Raw genomic sequence first — 18,892 nt, 5'->3', positions numbered from 1 at the left:
CCAGGAGATACCACCTCACACCAGTCAGAATGGCCATCATTAATTACTTCACAAATAACAAATGCTGCAGAGGGTGTGGAGAATAGGGAACCCTCCTGCACTGTTGGTGGGAACACAAATTGGTACAACCACTATAGAAAACAGTATGGAGGTACCTTAGAAAACTATACATAGAACTACCACATGACCCAGCAATCCCACTCTTGGGCATATATCCAGATAAAACTTTCCTTGAAAAAGACACATGCACCCGCATGTTCATTACAGCACTATTCACAATAGCCAAGACATGGAAACAACCTAAATGTCCATGGACAGATGAGTGGATTAGGAAGATATGGTATATATACGCAATGGAATACTACTCAGCCATAAAAAATGAATAAAATAATGCCATCTGCAGCAGCATGGATGGAACTAGAGATTCTCATACAGAGTGAAGTACGTCAGAAAAAGAAAGAAAAATAACATATGATATCACATATCTGGAAGTTAATATATGGCACAACAAACCTTTCCACAGAAAAGAAAATCGTGGACTTGGAGAACAGACTTGTGGTTGCCAAGGAGGAGGGGGAGGGAGTGGGGTGGACTGGGAATTTGGAGTTAACAGATGCAAACTATTGCCTTTGGAATGGATAAGCAATGGGATTCTGCTCTATAGTACTAGGAACTATGTCTGGTCACTTGTGATGGAGCATGATAATGTGAGAAAAAAGAATGTATACATGTATGTGTGACTGGGTCACCTTGCTGTGCAGTAAAAATTGACAGAACACTGTAAACCAGCTATAATGGAAAAAATAAAAATCATTATAAAAATTAAAAAGCAAAAAACCAAAATAGCTACATCAAAATATCTGATAATCACGTCACATTGCATGTACTCTGTTTAAGCATTTAGTTTATCTCAGAGTAAGTTCAGTAAAAACACAATGGAATAGGTTCAAATAATAAAACTATCTTTTCCAGAAAAGCCTATTCCCAGATGAATCTGGAAACAAATGTTTTCCATTTAGGTAACTAAAGATGTTGGGCTAGTAAATCCCCTTAACAAGGGCCAATAACAAAATTATACAGATAATATTGGTGATTTTACTTTAATACTTATAACTAATTCTTACAAAGTGGCTATTAAGTGCCAAGTACTGTTCTAAGAAGTGTACACCATTAATTCACTTAATCTTCATTAACAACCCTATGAGGTCAGTCTGCTGTGATCCCCATTTTATAATGTGAGAAAAGTTAGGCACAGAGAGGTGAAATAATTTGCCCAAGGTAACATATCTACTACTAACTGGAAGAGCTCGCTCATCTCTATGAAGGAAAAATCACTGTTGACTTAAGTAAAATAGTTATTGTTTTTTAAAAAAATTTTATTATACTTGATTTACAATGTTCTGTCAATTTCTGCTGTACAGCAAATCACTCAGTTATACATATATATACATTCTTTTTCTCATATTATCTTCCATCATGTTCCATCACAAGTGATTGGATATAAAATAGTTATTGTTAAATGCAGATATTTCTTACTCTGCAGGCCAGAAGGGAGTAGCATGATATACTTAACATGATGAAAGGAAAAAAAAACATCCAACCAAGATTATTTTACCCAGCAAGGCTCTCATTCAGATTTGAAGGAGAAATCAAAAGCTTCACAGATAAAGCAAAAGCTAAGAGAATTCAGCACCACTAAACCAGCTTTACAACAAATACTAAAGGAACTTCTCTAGGCAGAAAAGAAAAGGCCGCAACCAGAAACAAAAACATCACAAATGACAAGGCTCACCAGTAGAGGTATATATACAGTAAACATATGAAATAATCCCTACACAATTATGCCATCAAAATCAGAAATCATGAGAAGAGAAGGGTACAGATGCAGGACACGGGAGATGCACTTGCAATTAAGGGACCAACAACTTAGAACAATCTAGTATATATACAGACTCATATCAAAACTTCAGAATAACTGCAAACCAAAAATCTGCAATTGATAAACAAATAAGAAAAACCAACTCAAATATAACACTAAAGATAGTCATCAAACCACAAGAGGAGAGAACAAGAGAAGAAGGGAAGAAAAAAGACCAACAAAAACAAATCCAAAGCAATTAATAAAATGGCAATAAGAACATACATATAAATAATTACCTTCAATGTTAATGGTCTAAACGCCCCAACCAAAAGACATGGACTGGCTGAATGGATACAAAAACAAGACCCACATATATGCTGTCTTCAAGAGACCCACTTCACTTCTAGGGACACATACAAATTGAAAGTGAGAGGATGGAAGAAAATATTCCATGCAAATGGGAATCAAAAGAAAGCTAGAGTAGCAATACTTGTTACAGACAAAATAGAATTTAAAATGAAGAATATTTTAAGGGACAAGGAAGGTCACTACATAATGATCAAAGGATCAATCCAAGACGATGATATAACAATTTTAAATATCTGTGCACCCAACATAGGTTCACCACAATATATAAGGCAACTGCTAACAACCTTAAAAGGAGAAATCAACAATAACACAATAATAGTGGGGGACTTTAACTCCCCACTTAGAGCAATGGACAGATCACCCAGACAGAAAATCAATAAGGAAACATAGGCCCTGAATGAAGCATTAGACCAGATTGACTTAATAGATATTTATAGGACATTACATCCAAAAGCAACAGAATACACATTCTTCTCAAGTGCACATGGAACATTCTCTAAGATTGATCACATCCGGGGCTACAAATCTAATCTCGGTAAATTTAAGAAAATTGAAATCACATCAAGCATCTTCTCCGACCATAAAGCTATATGACTGAAAATAAACAACAAGAAAAAAAATGCAAAAAAACACAAAATGTGGAGACTAAACAACATGCTACTAAATAACCAATGGATCACTGAAGAAATCAAAGAGGAAATTAAAAAATACCTAGAAGCAAATGACAATGAAGATACTACACTCCAAAACCTATGGGATGCAGCAAAAGCTGTTTTAAGAGGAAAGTTTAGAGCAATACAAGCCAACCTCAAGAAACAAGAAAAAGCTCAAATAAACAAGCTAACTTACATCTAAAGCAGCTTGAGAGGGAAGAACAGACAAGACCTAAAATTAGCAGAAGGAAAGAACTCATAAAGATCAGAACAGAAATCAATGAAATAGAAACAAAGAAAACCATAGAAAAGATCAATGAAATGAAAAGCTGGTTCTTTGAAAAGATCAACAAAATTGATAAACCTTTAGCCAGACTTATCAAGAAAAAGAGAGAGGACTCAAATCAATAAAATTAGAAATGAAAAAGGAGAAGTAACAACGGACATCTCAGAAATACAAAGGATCATAAGAGACTACTATATGCAACTATACACCAATAAAATGGGAAACCTAAAAGAAATGGACAAATTCTTAGAACAGTACAATATTCCAAGACTAAATCAAGATGAAATAGAAAAGATGAATGGACCAATCACAAGAACTGAAATTGAAAGTGTGATTAAAAAACTTCCAACAAACAAAAGTTCAGGACCAGATGGCTTCATAGGAGAATTCTATCAAACATTTAGAGAAGAGCTAACACCTATCCTTCTGAAACTATTCCAAAAAATTGCAGAGGAAGGGATACTTTCAGACTCATTCTATGAGGCCACCATCACCCTGATACCAAAACCAGACAAAGATACCAACAAAAAAGAAAACTACAGGCCAATTTCACTGATGAACATCAATGCAAAAATCCTCAACAAAATACTAGCAAACACATCAAACAATACATTAAAAGGATTGTACATCACGATTAAGTGGGGTTTATCCCAGGGATGCAAGGGTTCTTCAATATCCACAAATCAATCAGTGTGATACACCACATTAACAAACTGAAGAATAAAAACCATACGATCCTCTCCATAGATGCAAAAAAAGCCTTTGACAAAATCCAACACCCATTTCTGATAAAAACCCTTCAGAAGCTGGGCATAGAGGGAACCTACCTCAACATAATAAAGGCCATATATGACAAACCCACAGATAACATCATTCTCAATGGCAAAAAGCTGAAAGAATTCCCTCTGAGATCAGGAACAAGACAAGGATGCCCCTCTCGCCACTACTCTTCAACATAGTTCTGGAAGTCCTAGCCACGGCAATCAGAGAAGTAAAAGAAATAAAAGGAATCCAAACTGGAAAGGAAGAAGTAAAACTATCCCTCTTTGCAGATGACATGATACTATACCTAAAGAATCCTAAAGACTCTACCAGAAAAATGTTAGAGCTCATCCATGAATTTGGTAAAGTCACAGGATACAAAATTAATACACAGAAATCGATGTCATTTCTATACACTAACAATGAAAGATCAGAAAGAGAAATCAGGGAAGCAGAACTGTTTACCATCGCACCCCAAAGAATCAAATACCTAGGAGTAAACCTACCTAAAGAGTCAAAAGACCTGTACTCTGAAAACTACAAGACACTGATGAAGGAAATCAAAGATGACACAAATAGATGGAAAGACATCCCATGCTCTTGGATTGGAAGAGGCAATATTATCAAAATGACTGTACTACCCAAGGCAATCTACAGATTCAATGCAATCCCTATCAAATTACCAAGGACATTTTTCACAGAACTCAAACAAAATATTTTAAAGTTTGTTTGGATGCATAAAAGACCCAGAATAGCCAAAACCATCCTGAAAAAGAAAAATGGAGCTGGAGGAACCAGGCTCCCTGACTTCAGACTATACTACAACACAACAGCCATCAAAACCGTATGGTACTGGCACAAAGACAGACACATAGATCAGTGGAACAGGATAGAAAGCCCAGAATTAAACCCACACACCTACAGCCAACTCTTCTATGACAAAGGAGGCAAGAATATACAATGGAGAAAGGACAGCTTGTTCAATAAGTGGTGCTGGGAAAACTGGACAGCCACACGGAAAAGAAACGACAGCAACATCCTCTCAGATTCACCTCTTAGAGTAATGACAGTAAAAATAAAAATGAACAAATGGGACTTAATTAAACTTAAAAGTTTCTGGACAGCAAAGGAAACCCTAAACGAAACAAAAAAGACAACCCACAGAATGGGAGAAAATCTTTGCAAATGAAGCAACTGACAACGGATTAATCTCCGAAATTTATAAATACCTCCTACAGCTCAATACCAGAAAAACAAACAACCCCAACAAAAAATGGGCAGAAGATCTAAACAGACAGTTCTCCAAAGAAGACATACAGATGGCCAAAACACACATGAAAAAATGTTCAACATCACTCATTATCAGAGAAATGCACATCAAAACCACTATGAGATACCAGCTTACAGCAGCCAGAATGGCCATCATCCAAAAGTCTACAAACAGTAAGTGCTGGAGAGGGTGTGGAGAAAAAGGAACCCTATTACAATGTTGGTGGGATTGTAAATTGGTGCAACCACTGTGGAAAACAGTATGGAGATGCCTCAGAAAACTAAAAATAGAATACCATTTGATCCAGCAATCCCACTTCTGGGTATCTATTCAGAGAAAACCATGACTCGAAAAGACACAAGCACTCCAATGTTCATTGCAGCACTATTTGCAATAGCCAAGATGTGGAAACAACCTAAATGTCCATCGCCAGAGGAGTGGATCAAGATGTGGTACATACACACAGTGGAATATTACTCGGCCATTAAAAGGAAGGAAATACTGGCATTTTTAGCAACATGGATAGCCCTAGAAATGATTATGCTAAGTGAAGTCAGTCAGACAATGAGAGGTCAACATCAAATGCTTTCACTGACATGTGGAACCTGAAAAAAGGATACAATGAACTTCTTTACAGTACAGATACTGACTCACGGACTTTGAAAAACTTATGGTTTCCAAAGGAGACAGTTTGGGGCGGGGGGGGGGGCACGGCAGGATGCATTGGGGTTGTGGGATGGAAATCCTATAAAACTGGATAGTGATGATCATTGTACAACTATAAATGTAATAAATTCACTGAGTAATTTTTAAAAAATGCAGATATTTCTTATCTATAGGCCTTGCTTTTACTGTACCCCTTTCCAGGAAAGCCATTTCCTACTACTGGCCTGAGTAATTTCTTCTCATTCTTTTGACATAGCTCAGGTCTTACCAATAATAGAGACATCAGTTTCAAATTTTAAAAAATTATAATCTAAAAATAGAAGTTAAAAATGCCCCCAAAGAGTTCCTGTCGTGGCTCAGTGGTTAACGAACCCAACCAGTATCCATGAGGACACGGGTTTGGTCCATGGCCCTGCACAGTGGGTTAAGGATCCGTTGTTGCCATGAGCTGTGGTGTAGGTTGCAGATACGGCTCGCATCTGGCGTTGCTGTGGCTGTGGTGTAGGCCAGCGGCTACAGCTCCGATTAGACCCCTAACCTGGGAACCTCCACATGCTGCCGGTGCGGCCCTAAAAAAAGACAAAACAAACAAACAAAAAACAAGCCTCTAAATCTAAAATTCCCTAAACAATGAGGTTCTCGAAGCCTGGTTGAACTCCACTCTTCACACTGCACTAAATCATAACGTCCAGGGGGAGGTCCAGGAATGCATATTTTAAGGAGTTTACCCGGGCCCTCATGAACCTTCTACTGGTACAGCATTTAGTTAACAAGGATGGGGATGAGTGCCCTCAGTGTGAAACACCATTCCATAGAGCACACCTCAGCTGCACCTAGAAGAGGTAAACACCACTTTCTAGAAACAGATCGCTACGTGATCAAAGCCTGATACACAGTTAAGTTTTTCCTAACTTCCTAGCTCCGTGGTTTTTTTTTTTTTTTTCCCCATCTTTTTTTCTATTTTTAGGGCCGCACCCACAGCATATGGAGGTTTCCAGGCTAGGGATCCACTTGGAGCTGTAGTCGCCAGCCTACACCACAGCCACAGCAACACTCCATCCGAGCCGCATCTGTGACCTACACCACTGCTCGTGACAATGCCGGATCCTTAACCCACTGAGCGAGGCGAGGAATCGAACCTGCACCTCACGGGTACTAGTCGGGTTCATTAACAGAGCCACGACGGGAACTCTCCTAACTCAGTTCTTTGACTGGGCTTTAGAAAACCCTGTCAGTGATTCTGCAGGTCATCAAAGGACTCACCTGCATGGAAACTGATGGGCAAGATGGGGGCGCGGAGGGTGCTGAACAGGCAGATTCCTGGCACCAGCCCTCAGCTACTGAAAGAAAACCTCTGTGGTGCCTATTTTTTAACAAATTTCCCGGAAGATTCCTGAACACACTGAAGTCCAGGAATCTCAGTTCCAGGTTCTAGTTCTGTCACTAGTTAGCTGCACAGCCTTGGGCAAACCATAAAACGTGTGTTATACATTATAACTGGGTCATCTCCGAAATCCCTCCAAACTCTGACATGATATGATTTGAAGGGAGTATAAACCTTCACCTTCTTCGCAGAGCTGTAGATATCTTCGCGGTCACTGCAGTCTACCACGAAGGCATGGGCCTTTGAGCCCAGTCGCTTGCATTCATCAGCTGTTTCCTCAAGTCCATGCTAGAAAAAAGTAAATGACACAAGCATATCATATCAATAGCTGAAAATAGTTAAGGGTAGCTAGATTCTTTGGACTAGGATTGGGCAAGAATTTCACTAACGTAATTTTGCCAGGGACATAGGCACACTTAGCTCTCTATATTTTGCCTAGCTTCTCTTATCTGGAACTGAATTTGAAGCAAGCTTTTTTAGAGAAGACAAAAATCTTAAAATACTGGACTTATGTTCATGAATTTTATATACTTTGGGAATTTATGTGTGTATCAGTGTGTATTGCATATCAGGATTTAAAAAATGATGGCAGGCTTTTTTTCTGTATCACTAAAAACTATACCGGGACATCAATTTTCTGGCTGTAAAATATATAAATAAGGAATTAACTACAGTTCCTTCATTCACTCATCCCACCAATACTTTAATGTGTAGGTCATAGTCACAATGCTTAGGAAAATCCTGTGAACAGAGTCCTGATCTCAGCAAGCTCACGGTGCAGTAGAAAGAAAGATAAAATAAGTATAACATGGAGTTCCCATCGTGGCTCAGTGGGTTAAGAACACAGCATAGTGTCGGTGAGGACTCATGTTTGATCCTTGGCCTTGCTCAGTGGGTCAAGGATTCAGTGTTGCTGCAACCTGCAGCATAGGTCACAGATGAGTTCGGATTCAGTGTTGCTGTGGCGTAGACCTGCAGCTGCAGCTGCAATTCAGCCCCTAGCCTGGAACTTCCATATGCCACAAGTGCAGCTGTAAAAAGAAAAAAAGAATAAAAGTATAACATTTAGGTAGGACCATATGAAATTGTTATTGCTTTGGAATAAAGAACTGAATATTTCATATGTTTTGAACTAAGATATTGTGATAAGTACAATAATAAAGTTATATAAAGAGAGTTACAGGAATATAGAGGAGGGCGTGCAATACAATTCTAGAAGAAGAGAACCCTGAGTCGGGTGTTAAGCGTGAGTAGAACAGCCAGGTACAAAGAGAGGAAAGGGCACACCAGGCAGTGTAAGCAAAGGGATGGACAGGACAAAGGGCCTGTGGGGAAGTGCTAGCAGATTGGTATTGCTGAGTCCAAAAGTTCAAGGCCAGCTGGAGTCCAGATTAAAAGGGCTTTAGATGTCATATTAAGTTTTCTCCAAAAAGTTAGTGTAGAGCCACTGATTAAATTACAGAACTGGATTTGTGTATTATATTGTTACTCTTTCTAATGTATGGAGGACAGATTTTAGGGGTCAATGTTGAAGGAAAAGAGAAAAATTAGCAGGCAGTTACAGTGATTTAGCAAGAGATGATACAAACTTGAATTGTGGCACCAGTATAAAGAATGTAGAGAAGAGAATAATCTTTAAAATATATCTCAGGAGTTCCCACTGTGGCGCAGCAGAAATGAATCTGACTAGGAACCATGAGGTTGCAGGTTCGATCCCTGGCCTTACTCAGTGGGTTAAGGACCTGGCATTGCTATGGCTGTGGTGTAGGCTGGCAGCTGTAGCTCTGATTAGACCCCTAGCCTGGGAACCTCCACATGCCACAGGTATGGCCCTAAAAAGCACAAAAAATAAAATAAAATAAATCTTCAGGTGGCAAAATCATCAGGATTTGGTGATTGGATGAGGAAGGTGGGAGGGAACCAAGTCCCATGTCCTTGTTTTTCTGTTTTGCTAACTGGCTACATGGCAGCTGGAGATTACAGGGAGAGAAGATTTGAGACAGGAATGATGAGCCCAATCAGGGGCATTAATTTTGAGTCACCTTAAATTCAAGATCAGACCATAGGGTTGTGTGTTTGTGTCTATTTTTGTTTGCTTGTTGGCTTACATCTGACCAATTTTGTAGCTTTTCTATTTTAAAGAATGTCTCAAAAGATATGTCGGGTTGAAGTTTAACTTGTGAACTCTGTATGCCAGGAAATCACTGTCAGCTAACGCACAAGTGGACAGACTCACTACACAGAACTGCAGTAAATGCAGTAAGAGAACTTACTCCATTTTCCTACGGAGAGAATGGTAAAACAGAAGGCTAGTATGAAAATTTGCTAGTAAACAGCATTTACTTTTGCAGGGAAACCAAATTTGGATATCTACGGAATGAATTAGCAGTTTGTGTAGCAAATTTATTGCGGCAATAAAAGGAAACAGGTCTTCTTCCTTTACCTAAATCTCCTATACAAACTTGTATACTCTGATGAGAAGCCTTGATATTGAGGGATATCAAGCCCCAAGGGATATCAAGCCATCTCAAGTAAACCTTATGTTGCCTTCCTATACCTATTAGGCAGCTTTTGTCACTTTCCTTTAAAAGCGTATTTTATTAATGTGGCATATGCATATGATGGAATATTACTCAATCTTCAAAAGGAATTCTTTTGTTTGCTTTTGCTTTTTAGGGCTGCACCTGTGGCATATGTCAGTTCCCAGGGGAGGGGTTGAATCAGAGCTGCAGCTGCTGGCCTACACCACAGCTACAGCAACGCGGGATCGGAGCGGTGTCTTCCACAGCTCACAGCAATGCCAGATGCCCAAACCACCGATCGAGGCCAGGGATCAAACCTGCATCCTTATGGAAACTAGTCAGATTCATTTCTGCTGTGCCACGACAGGAACTCCCAAAAGGAATAAAATTCTGACACATGCTACAGCATGGTTAAAACTTGAGGATTCAACTAAGTGAAATAAACCAGAAACAAATGCCAACTATTGCATAATTCCAGTTATACGAGATACCTGGATAATCAAATTCAGAGACAGAAAGTAAAACGGTGGCTGCCAGGGGCTAGGAGAGAGAGGAGAATTTGTTTAATGGGTAGAGTTTCAATTGGAATGATGGAAAAGCTCTGGAGATGGAAAGCAGAGATCATTGCATTACAGCGTGAATGTTCTTAATGCCACTGAACTATATGCTTAAAAATGGCTGAAATGGAAAATTTTGTTATGTATATTTTACCACAATTTAAAAAGAATAAAAGGTGGAGTTCCTATTGTGGCACAGTGGAAACAAATCCGACTAGGAACCATGAGGTTGTGGGTTTGACCCCTGGCCTCGCTCAGTGGGTTAAGGATCTGGCGTTGCCGTAAGCTGTAGTGTGGGTCGTAGATGCGGCTCGGAGCCTGCATTGCTGTGGCTGTGGCGTAGGCTGGCAGCTGTAGCTCTGATTGGACCCCTAGCCTGGGAACTGCCATATGCCGTGGGTGCAGCCCTAAAAAAACCTCCCAAAAATAAATAAAATAAAATAAAATAAAAAGTATAAAAGGCATTAAGATATTGATTTTGGGGGTCTTATCTTTATAAAATTCTGTCCTTATATGGACAAATTTATCAATAAAAATCCAGTTACCAGAGTTCCTGTCTTGGCTCAGCGGAAATGAATCTGACAAGCATCCATGAGGATGCAGGTTCAATCCCTGACCTCGCTCAATGGGTTAAGGATCCAATGTTGCTGAGCTGTGGCATAGGTCGCAGACTCAGCATGGATCTGGCATGGTTGTGGCTGTGGTGTAGGCCGCTGGCTACAGCTCCGATTCGACGCCTAGCCTGGAAACCACATGCCTCAGGTGCAGCCCTCAAAAAAAGACAAAAAAAATTCCAGTTACCATTTATTTCATTTTCAGAGATTTGCTTATTACTGGCTTTCTTTGTCAATGGACAGAGTGCCATAGAGGCAAAGATGTCTATACAGCCTCACTTTTGCCCTGTTGCCTTGGTCTTCCTCACTTAGGGCCATGGTCTGTTTTCCACCTCTTCTCAACTGTGCAACAAATTTAAGTTCTAAATTCCTCCAGGAAAAAATTTTTTACAGCCTCCATATTCATTTCGTAAGAAATACAAAATAAGCAGGCCTCCTGGAAAGAACGAATTCCTCCCTTAAGATTTTTCTCAGCATAGTGGAACTGTTCACTGTTTTTTTCAATCTTTCCCTTGGTAACATTTTTTTTTTCTTTTCTGGCCGTACCCGCAGCAAATGGAAGTTCCCAGACCAGGGACTGAATCTGTTCCTTTGCTTTGACCTACACCATAGCTGTGGCAATGCCAGATCTGATCTTTAGCCCACTGCACCACAGTGGGAACTTCCCTTGGAAACTTTTTTTAATGTGTTGGATTCAACTCTCAAATTTTAATCCTGGGCTCTTCTTTACTTATTACTCTTTGCCCTCTATCTCTACAGCTAAAACCTTTGTTTGTTACCTAGATTACTAAACACAAAAGGTTTTCTGATTTTTTTCTTTCTTTCTTTCCTTTTTTTTTTTTTGGCTGTACCCACAGCATGTGGAAGTTCCCAGGCCAGGGATCACACCTGTGCCACAGTAGTGACAATACTGGATCCTTAACCTGCTGAGCCACCACAGAACTCCCTCTGATTTTTTCTAATACTATTTTTCCAATTCTGCATTAATTCACTCCTTCATTCAATAAACAATCATTGAGTATACACTATGTGCTCACCACTTACTGTAAATCATCTTTCCAAACTTATCTAAGCAGGTACAGGGGAGAAAAGAGTCAATAACTACGGGATTATCTGCATAAAAAAGAATAAACAATTCATGGCATCGGTTTCAGTAGAATAAAGAAGCTGCAGCCACCTTAACCCCGCTAAATTCAGGCTCCTTTTTTGTAGGCTTCATGATGAACATGGAGACGTCTGTCCCTGACATCCTGATGAGGTGGATATACCTGGATATACTTGGATATACCTGGACAATGTTATCTTTGCTGCGTAGAGGTAATCCTGGAAATTGTCCCTGGGAACAAGTTGTCTTTGTACCCCAGGTGAAAAGAATTTGATAATGGCCCTCCCAATTTGATCCTAAAACAATCTTAAATTCTCCTGCAATTTCTTACTCATTTGTCACGTACCCACCAGCCCACAAGTTTTACCTCTCTAGGTTCTGCTGCCTGGACTCCTCAAAATTGCTACCCTACTCTCCTTCCCTAGTCAGATTTAGTGGTTTCTGGCCTTTCATAATTTTTAAAATCTGTAAAACTCCAAGAAAAGTAGACGGGGATGAATATACTGAACTAGGACTGCCAACCTTTGATTTAGACAAATAACACAGCAACTATGATGTACTATCGCTGAAATTTCATTTTTATATTATATATAAATGAAATAAATGTATAAAAATACATATATATATCCCACCAAAAAGTAGGAAGCTCATAATATCAAAACAAATGATGAATTATTTAAATAAATTTAACATAATAAAAACTCACTATATTATCCTTAACATTCTGACTACTTTTGCTACTACTGGCCTGATCTGACAAGCTGGCATCATCTCCCACCTGGATTATCACAAAAGTCTCCTGCCTGCTCTCCCTGCAACCCAGAAAGTAGCTGGAGAAACCTCTTCAACAGAAACTGGCTCCAGGAGTCCCCATTGTGGCACAGCTGAAACAAATCTGACTAGTAACCATGAAGTTGCAGGTTAAATCTCTGGCCTTGCTCAGTGGGTTAAGGATCCGGCATTGCCATGAGCTATGGTGTAGGTCACAGACGTGGCTCGGATCCTGCGTTGCTGTGGCTGTGGTGAAGGCCAGCAGCTGCAGCTCTGTTTCGACCCCTAGCCTTCATATGCCTCGGGTGGGGCCCTGAAAAAAAAAAAAAGAAACTGGCTCCAAACCCTCCACTGTCTCCCCCAATAAAAGCTGCAGCATAAATAGTCTACGGGAACCTTTATGATCTGGAGCTGCTGGTCCTTAGTCTCTCTCTGAGTCCCAGAGCCATCTCATAGACATGTAACACAAACTACATACTGAACGTCCCCACAGAAATAAAATGCAAGCTATGTATTTAAAATTTAATTCTAATTTTCTAATTAATGAAAATTTAGTATATTTAACTTGTATCCAAAATATCATTATTTTGGAATGTTCATTATTACGGAATATTGTTATTTCAACATGTAATCGGTATAGAAGTTATTAATGAGATATTCCATATTATTTTTTTCATACTAAGTCTTTGAAATCCTGTGAGTACTTATACTCACAGCACATCTTAACCTACATCTCAAACATTTGAGAGCCACAAGCGGCTGGTGGCTACTACCTATTATTGTACCAAAACAACAGCAGCGGAGCTCAAGACCTTTCTTTTACGTCTCTCCCTTTTGCGCCGGGCTTTGCCTTTGTGGATCCCTCTCTGCGGGGGATCCCCCATCATGTTTTATTTTTCCCTTACACTTATCACCAACCAACAATTATACATTTTATTACACAGCATGTCTTGTTTCCTGTCTTTAGCTCATAAGATTTTCCACACTGCTGTATCCTCGTTCCGCATTAGAATGGTGTCTGGCAGAGAGCAGGGGCATGATAAGTATTTGTTGGGTAAAAGCACTTCAATCCAGATCAGAAAAAATTTCATACAAACCAGCACTGGGCACTAAGAGTCATGAACCTAGAGGTATAACTGAACTCACACACCTCTGAATTTTGACTTAAATTTCACTTTGTGAAGGAATAATAACACCTGACACCCTCGTGTGTTTACCACTCGCCAGACACTGCACAACATGCTTTGCTTACGTTTTTTTGGTATAATTCTCCCAGTCCTCTAGGGAAAGTACTGTTATTTTATCTGTTTTGCAGAAAAGGAACCTAAAGCTCTAGAAGCTACCCACGATGCTGAGTAAGTCAGCCATGAAGGGCAAAACTCTTCATGAGTCTGAGCGCACGTTACCTTGCCCACCACTCACGGCTGTGACCATGTCAGATGAAGCTGGGCCTGATGTCTACCCTCCATTGTACAGGCAGTTATTTAATGCTTATTTTCTCTACTAGATTCAAGGCAGGAGACCTTAACTCCTGTTGCCGCTGGGTTCTTAAATATCTGGGCAACAAATGCTGAATGAGTATTTGTCGAAGGTATCTCAATCAACCACTCACTGGTTAGCTCTCAGCCAGCTTCAATCCCCTGAATTCTTGTTTACAGCACTGGATGTTCACTAATGTATAAGAGATAGTGTTTCAGGCCACCAAGTGCCTCCCAGAAACCCCTCTGTCCATCACTCCAGATAACACTGGCCAATTCCCTTTCTTAAGCTACAGCTATACTGGTAAAACCTTACAATGAAGTGTTTTTTGTTTGTTTGTTTGTTTGATTGTTTGCCACTGCTTTTTAACTAAAGCATGATTTAGAAAAATTACTCTTGGCAGTAACTATGGCATAGTAATTTTGCTTTGTGTTGGGTATCTTTCGCCCTTATCTCAGGGACTGTAAATCAGAGTTTTCTCTTAACAGGTACAAACATCTTACTCTTTTAATCTACTAGCTAAAACGACTACTTTTTCCATGTTATTGAAATAGAGGGATCAGTGATATCAAGTTCAGGAGGAGATTACGAATTATTTTCAGAGCAAGGTGAGGATAAATTTACAATGTCAAATTAGTGATGGGCAGTGACTGGGAATCTTATATCCTCTAGGTTCATTTATCATGTGATCATCAACACATTAATTAACCCATGTTCCCTACCCCCAAAACTCATCTATAAAATGGCAAAACTAGTAATGCTTTTCTATCCGGTTTACAGAGACGTTCTAAGGAGCTGTTGCCAGCAAAATGCAGCACAGATTAAAGGCACCAGAGAGTAAAACGCAGTCAGCACTATTACCTTATTTATATCCCACAGGACCAGTTTGCATTTAAGTTTGGCAAATTCAAAGGCAGTCAGCCTCCCAAGTCCATGCCCAGCTCCAGTAATCAGGACGATTTCTCCGGTGACTGATTTTCTCTTCTTAGGAATAAAAAGCTTCAGGAGAGACTCTAAGGTGAAGATGAGCAGTAAGGGCAGAAGCAGGAGGACGTCCAGAAAGAATCGCATTCTTTTTGTTGCTGTGAGCTTATTTTCTTTTACCAGTCACTCTAAATTGTCTCCAGCGGGAGCTGTTTCGTCAGACATCAAAGAAAATAAAAGCAGGAACAGGGAAGGCTTCCTTTATCAGAGAAGGACACCACTCAGAAACCGTTCCTTCCGCTGGGCCGGACTTGGTTAGGTCTCTTGCAATTGGCTCAGGCTGCAGTGCGGCGTGACTGCTCGCCAGCTGAGAATCTGGGCGGGACCAAGCCCAGCAAGCACAGCTTTCTAGTTCTGGGTCGGGCAGCCCCTTCCAGGCGCGCCGGGCTCGAGGCTTGAGTCGTCCTTTACTCACTTTCGCCTGGTCAGGACGACCTGGGACGTTAGTTGCCACTTGTTTTGCTAAATTTGATTAATTTGCTGCCAAATTACAAGGCTAATAATTGACAGTGTCTGCAGTCCAGTTGCTTCCTGGAAACTGGATTGTTGCCCTAAGGATGCAAATAAAATTTACTGTCTTAATAGAACCTGGGGAGAAGGCCAAGTATTCTGCCCTGACTAAAAAGGGCACTACATCGCATTTTAGTTTCAGCTAAGCATGATTTCTGGAAGACAAAGGAAATTTTGTCCTTTAAAGGACAGTGATAATCAAGCCCCAGGAAAAATCTGATCATATTAAGGGAGATTGTTTCCACAAAGAAGAGCTGTGTTTGGATAACGTTTTTCACTCAGCTTATTAGAACTTGTGCAAAAACATATATTACACGTTAGTAACTGTATCTTTAACCAGGTTAACAAATCATTGCCCCCAGCATAAAAATAAAGTAGAAAGAAAATTTATCTCAATTTTCTAAATTTTCACCTTGCCTAAAGATCACTTATGTAATTTTTGGTTTAGCAGCCTATGTATTTCCTATATAAGTGGTGATTTAAACAAAAATCTTAGATACTGGTTATTAAAAGAAAAGACCCAACCCTGGGCTTGCATGCAGTAAGAGCTTAATAAATGTCCCTTGTATATATTTTTTTCCAATTCAGTTCTTGACAGTAATTGAACTGGGACTTTTTGTGAGACACTACAGTGCTTGGAAACATAATTTTGTCATGTGGGTCACTAACGGTCGCCTTTTATATTTAGGAGGCAGGAAGATCACAAAAATTTGAAGTTCACAAATAATTCACAGTCACTTCTCCCTGTTAAACAGCCCGACGTGTCAGAGTGCATGCGGTGCTAGTGACAGTGCGGCAACAGGCAACTCCATCACAGAGTTCCTAAAGACTCTGAGCATCATCTGCAGTTGTTTCCTTACAGCCCCCAATCCAAGTTTACGACAGCAAACACATTTATATAGAAAGTTTCCAGTTTCCAGAGTTTTTTTCCCACATATATAATCTAATTTGATTTCAAAAACTTGCTAGGAAGTAGAGAAAAAAACCCTTATCTCCCTATTTTAAAAGCAAATCAGTTAGATTGACTTTTTTTTTTTTTTTTTTTTTTTTTTTGGTCTTTTTGCCATTTCTTGCCGGCTGCTCCCGCAGCATATGGAGGTTCCCAAGCTAGGGGTCTAATTGCAGCTGTAGCCGCCGGCCTATGCCAGAGCCACAGCAATGCAGGATCTGAGACCTACACTATAGCTCACAGCAATGCTAGATCCTTAACCCACTGAGTGAGGCTAGGGATCCAACCTGCAACCTCATGGTTCTTAGTCGGATTCATTAACCACTGCGCCACGATGGGAACTCTTAGATTGACTTTTTAAAGTTCTCACAGTTAAGTAAAAGTATTAACTGGGGCTAGACCAGAGTCAGTGTTTGTCAAGCTTTTTGCCCAATATCTATTGTAAGAAATCCAATTTTACAAGTGATGTTGTTTATATTGCATGTCTGCTTTTGTACATATTGACTTTTATATATTGAGATATTGGCTCTGCTCTATTTTAGAAAATTGCATTAAAAAAACAAAACAGAACAGGAAGTTCTCGTGATGTGTCAGTGGAAACGAGCCCAACTAGTACCCATGAGGATTCACTTTCAATCCCTGGCCTCGCTCAGTAGCAAATAATCAAACAAGCAAATGGTGAGTTTTGACTGAGTTGACTGAGGTTTCATTGGTCTAGGGGAAAAAGAAATGGTGTTTGAAAGCCTTCGCACCTGAATCTGGTGTTTGTGACTGCACCTCCCTGAGTATTTCCCGATTTGTACTGGGATGTTACTGATACTTGCCCTACAGGATTCTTGTTAAGTTCGAATGAGTTAACGTAAAGCACAGTGCTTTATCACTTATTCAACTCTGTATAAATTATAATTAACCCTAATAGAATTATAATGTGAATTGCTTTTGTGAAGGATGATTAGCTACTTACCTAACAGAGTGGTAAAGTATGTGATTTTCTATATTTGCAGTTTTTAAAAATACCATTGGGAGAAAGGTATTTTTATACATGGGGCATCTTAATTTCATGTTGCCCCCCCTCCCATTTAAAACAAGACAACAGTCTCAAAATGGAGTTACCTACATTAACCCTCAGGTCAGCAGACCAAGACTTAATTACATTTTCAGCTCTCCCAGGAATGGAATCTTTTTTTTTTTTTGCTTTTTTTTAGGACTGCACCCACAGACATATGGAAGTTCCCAGGCTAGGAGTCGAATCAGAGCTGTAGCTGCCGGCCTACGCCACAGCCACAGCAACGACAGATCCGAGATGAGTTTGCAACCTACACCACAGTTCACTGCAACATGGGATCCTTAACCCACTGAGCGAGGCCAGGGATCGAACCTGCATCCTCATGGCTACTAGTCAAATTCATTTTCGCTGCATGGAATGGAATCTTAAAGCTGTCAATCAGGAATCACCTGATCAGCACTAGTTAGGTAATCTGCCTGACAGACCCCTATGAATCCCCTAAAGGAAAGTAATTTTGCAATAACTAACCCATTTTTTTTTTTTTTTTTTGCCTGGTATAACTTCCTTTTTCCACTCCTTCCTATCTAGAAAAGTTATTTTATAAAGCTTTTCAGAACTTCTTCCTACTGCTAGATTGGATACTGCTGGATTCAAATTGATTTTTACTCAAAAGAATTTTTAAATTTTTTAATATATCTCAGTTTACCCGCTAATAATCCCCAGATATTGAAGAGGTTACTTAAAAAGGTAAGCATAAAGGGTCCTTTTCGATGACATTTTGAGCACTTACCATGGCCAGGCATTTTGCTAAATGCTTTCACATAAACACACAATTTAATATATCCTCTCAATAACCTTAACCAGTAGGTTCATCTGATAAGTCTATTATCTGAATAAAGGATTAAGAGAAATAAGCAAATTGTCTGAGGTCATAGGATAAGAGGTAGGCTTGAACTTAAATTTAGGCCATTATCACTAGATTGCCTTCTTTCTTAAGGCAAAGAAGAAAGGTTAAACCAGTTCTAAGTCTCTGAAAATTCAAAAGGATCTCAATGTTTACTCCTCATAACTCAACACTCAACGGCATTCATAAGAGCTCCCTCCCAACACCTGCAATTTAAATGCCTAGTTTGCAGGTGTCAGG

At 39.7% G+C, this 18,892-nt stretch overlaps 1 protein-coding gene across 3 annotated transcripts in view; it reads right to left on the bottom strand.

Annotated features, from left to right (window-relative positions):
* Window positions 1–18,892, bottom strand: part of LOC100520923 (estradiol 17-beta-dehydrogenase 11) — a 68,532-nt gene that overhangs the window by 22,936 nt on the left and 26,704 nt on the right. For all 3 annotated transcript variants that reach the window (XM_021101772.1, XM_021101774.1, XM_021101775.1), the window contains exons 3-4: window positions 15,161–15,834; window positions 7,432–7,539 (exon numbers count right to left, since the gene is read on the bottom strand). In XM_021101772.1, the coding sequence (XP_020957431.1) occupies window positions 7,432–7,539; window positions 15,161–15,370 (318 nt within the window). In that variant the 5' untranslated portion in view covers window positions 15,371–15,834. The remainder of the gene's footprint in view (window positions 1–7,431; window positions 7,540–15,160; window positions 15,835–18,892) is intronic.

This window comes from Sus scrofa, chromosome 8, assembly GCF_000003025.6.
Source record: "Sus scrofa isolate TJ Tabasco breed Duroc chromosome 8, Sscrofa11.1, whole genome shotgun sequence".
NCBI lineage: Eukaryota > Metazoa > Chordata > Mammalia > Artiodactyla > Suidae > Sus > Sus scrofa.
Note: the sequence above shows the minus strand (reverse complement) of the source record. Positions and strands in the feature narration are given on the sequence as shown.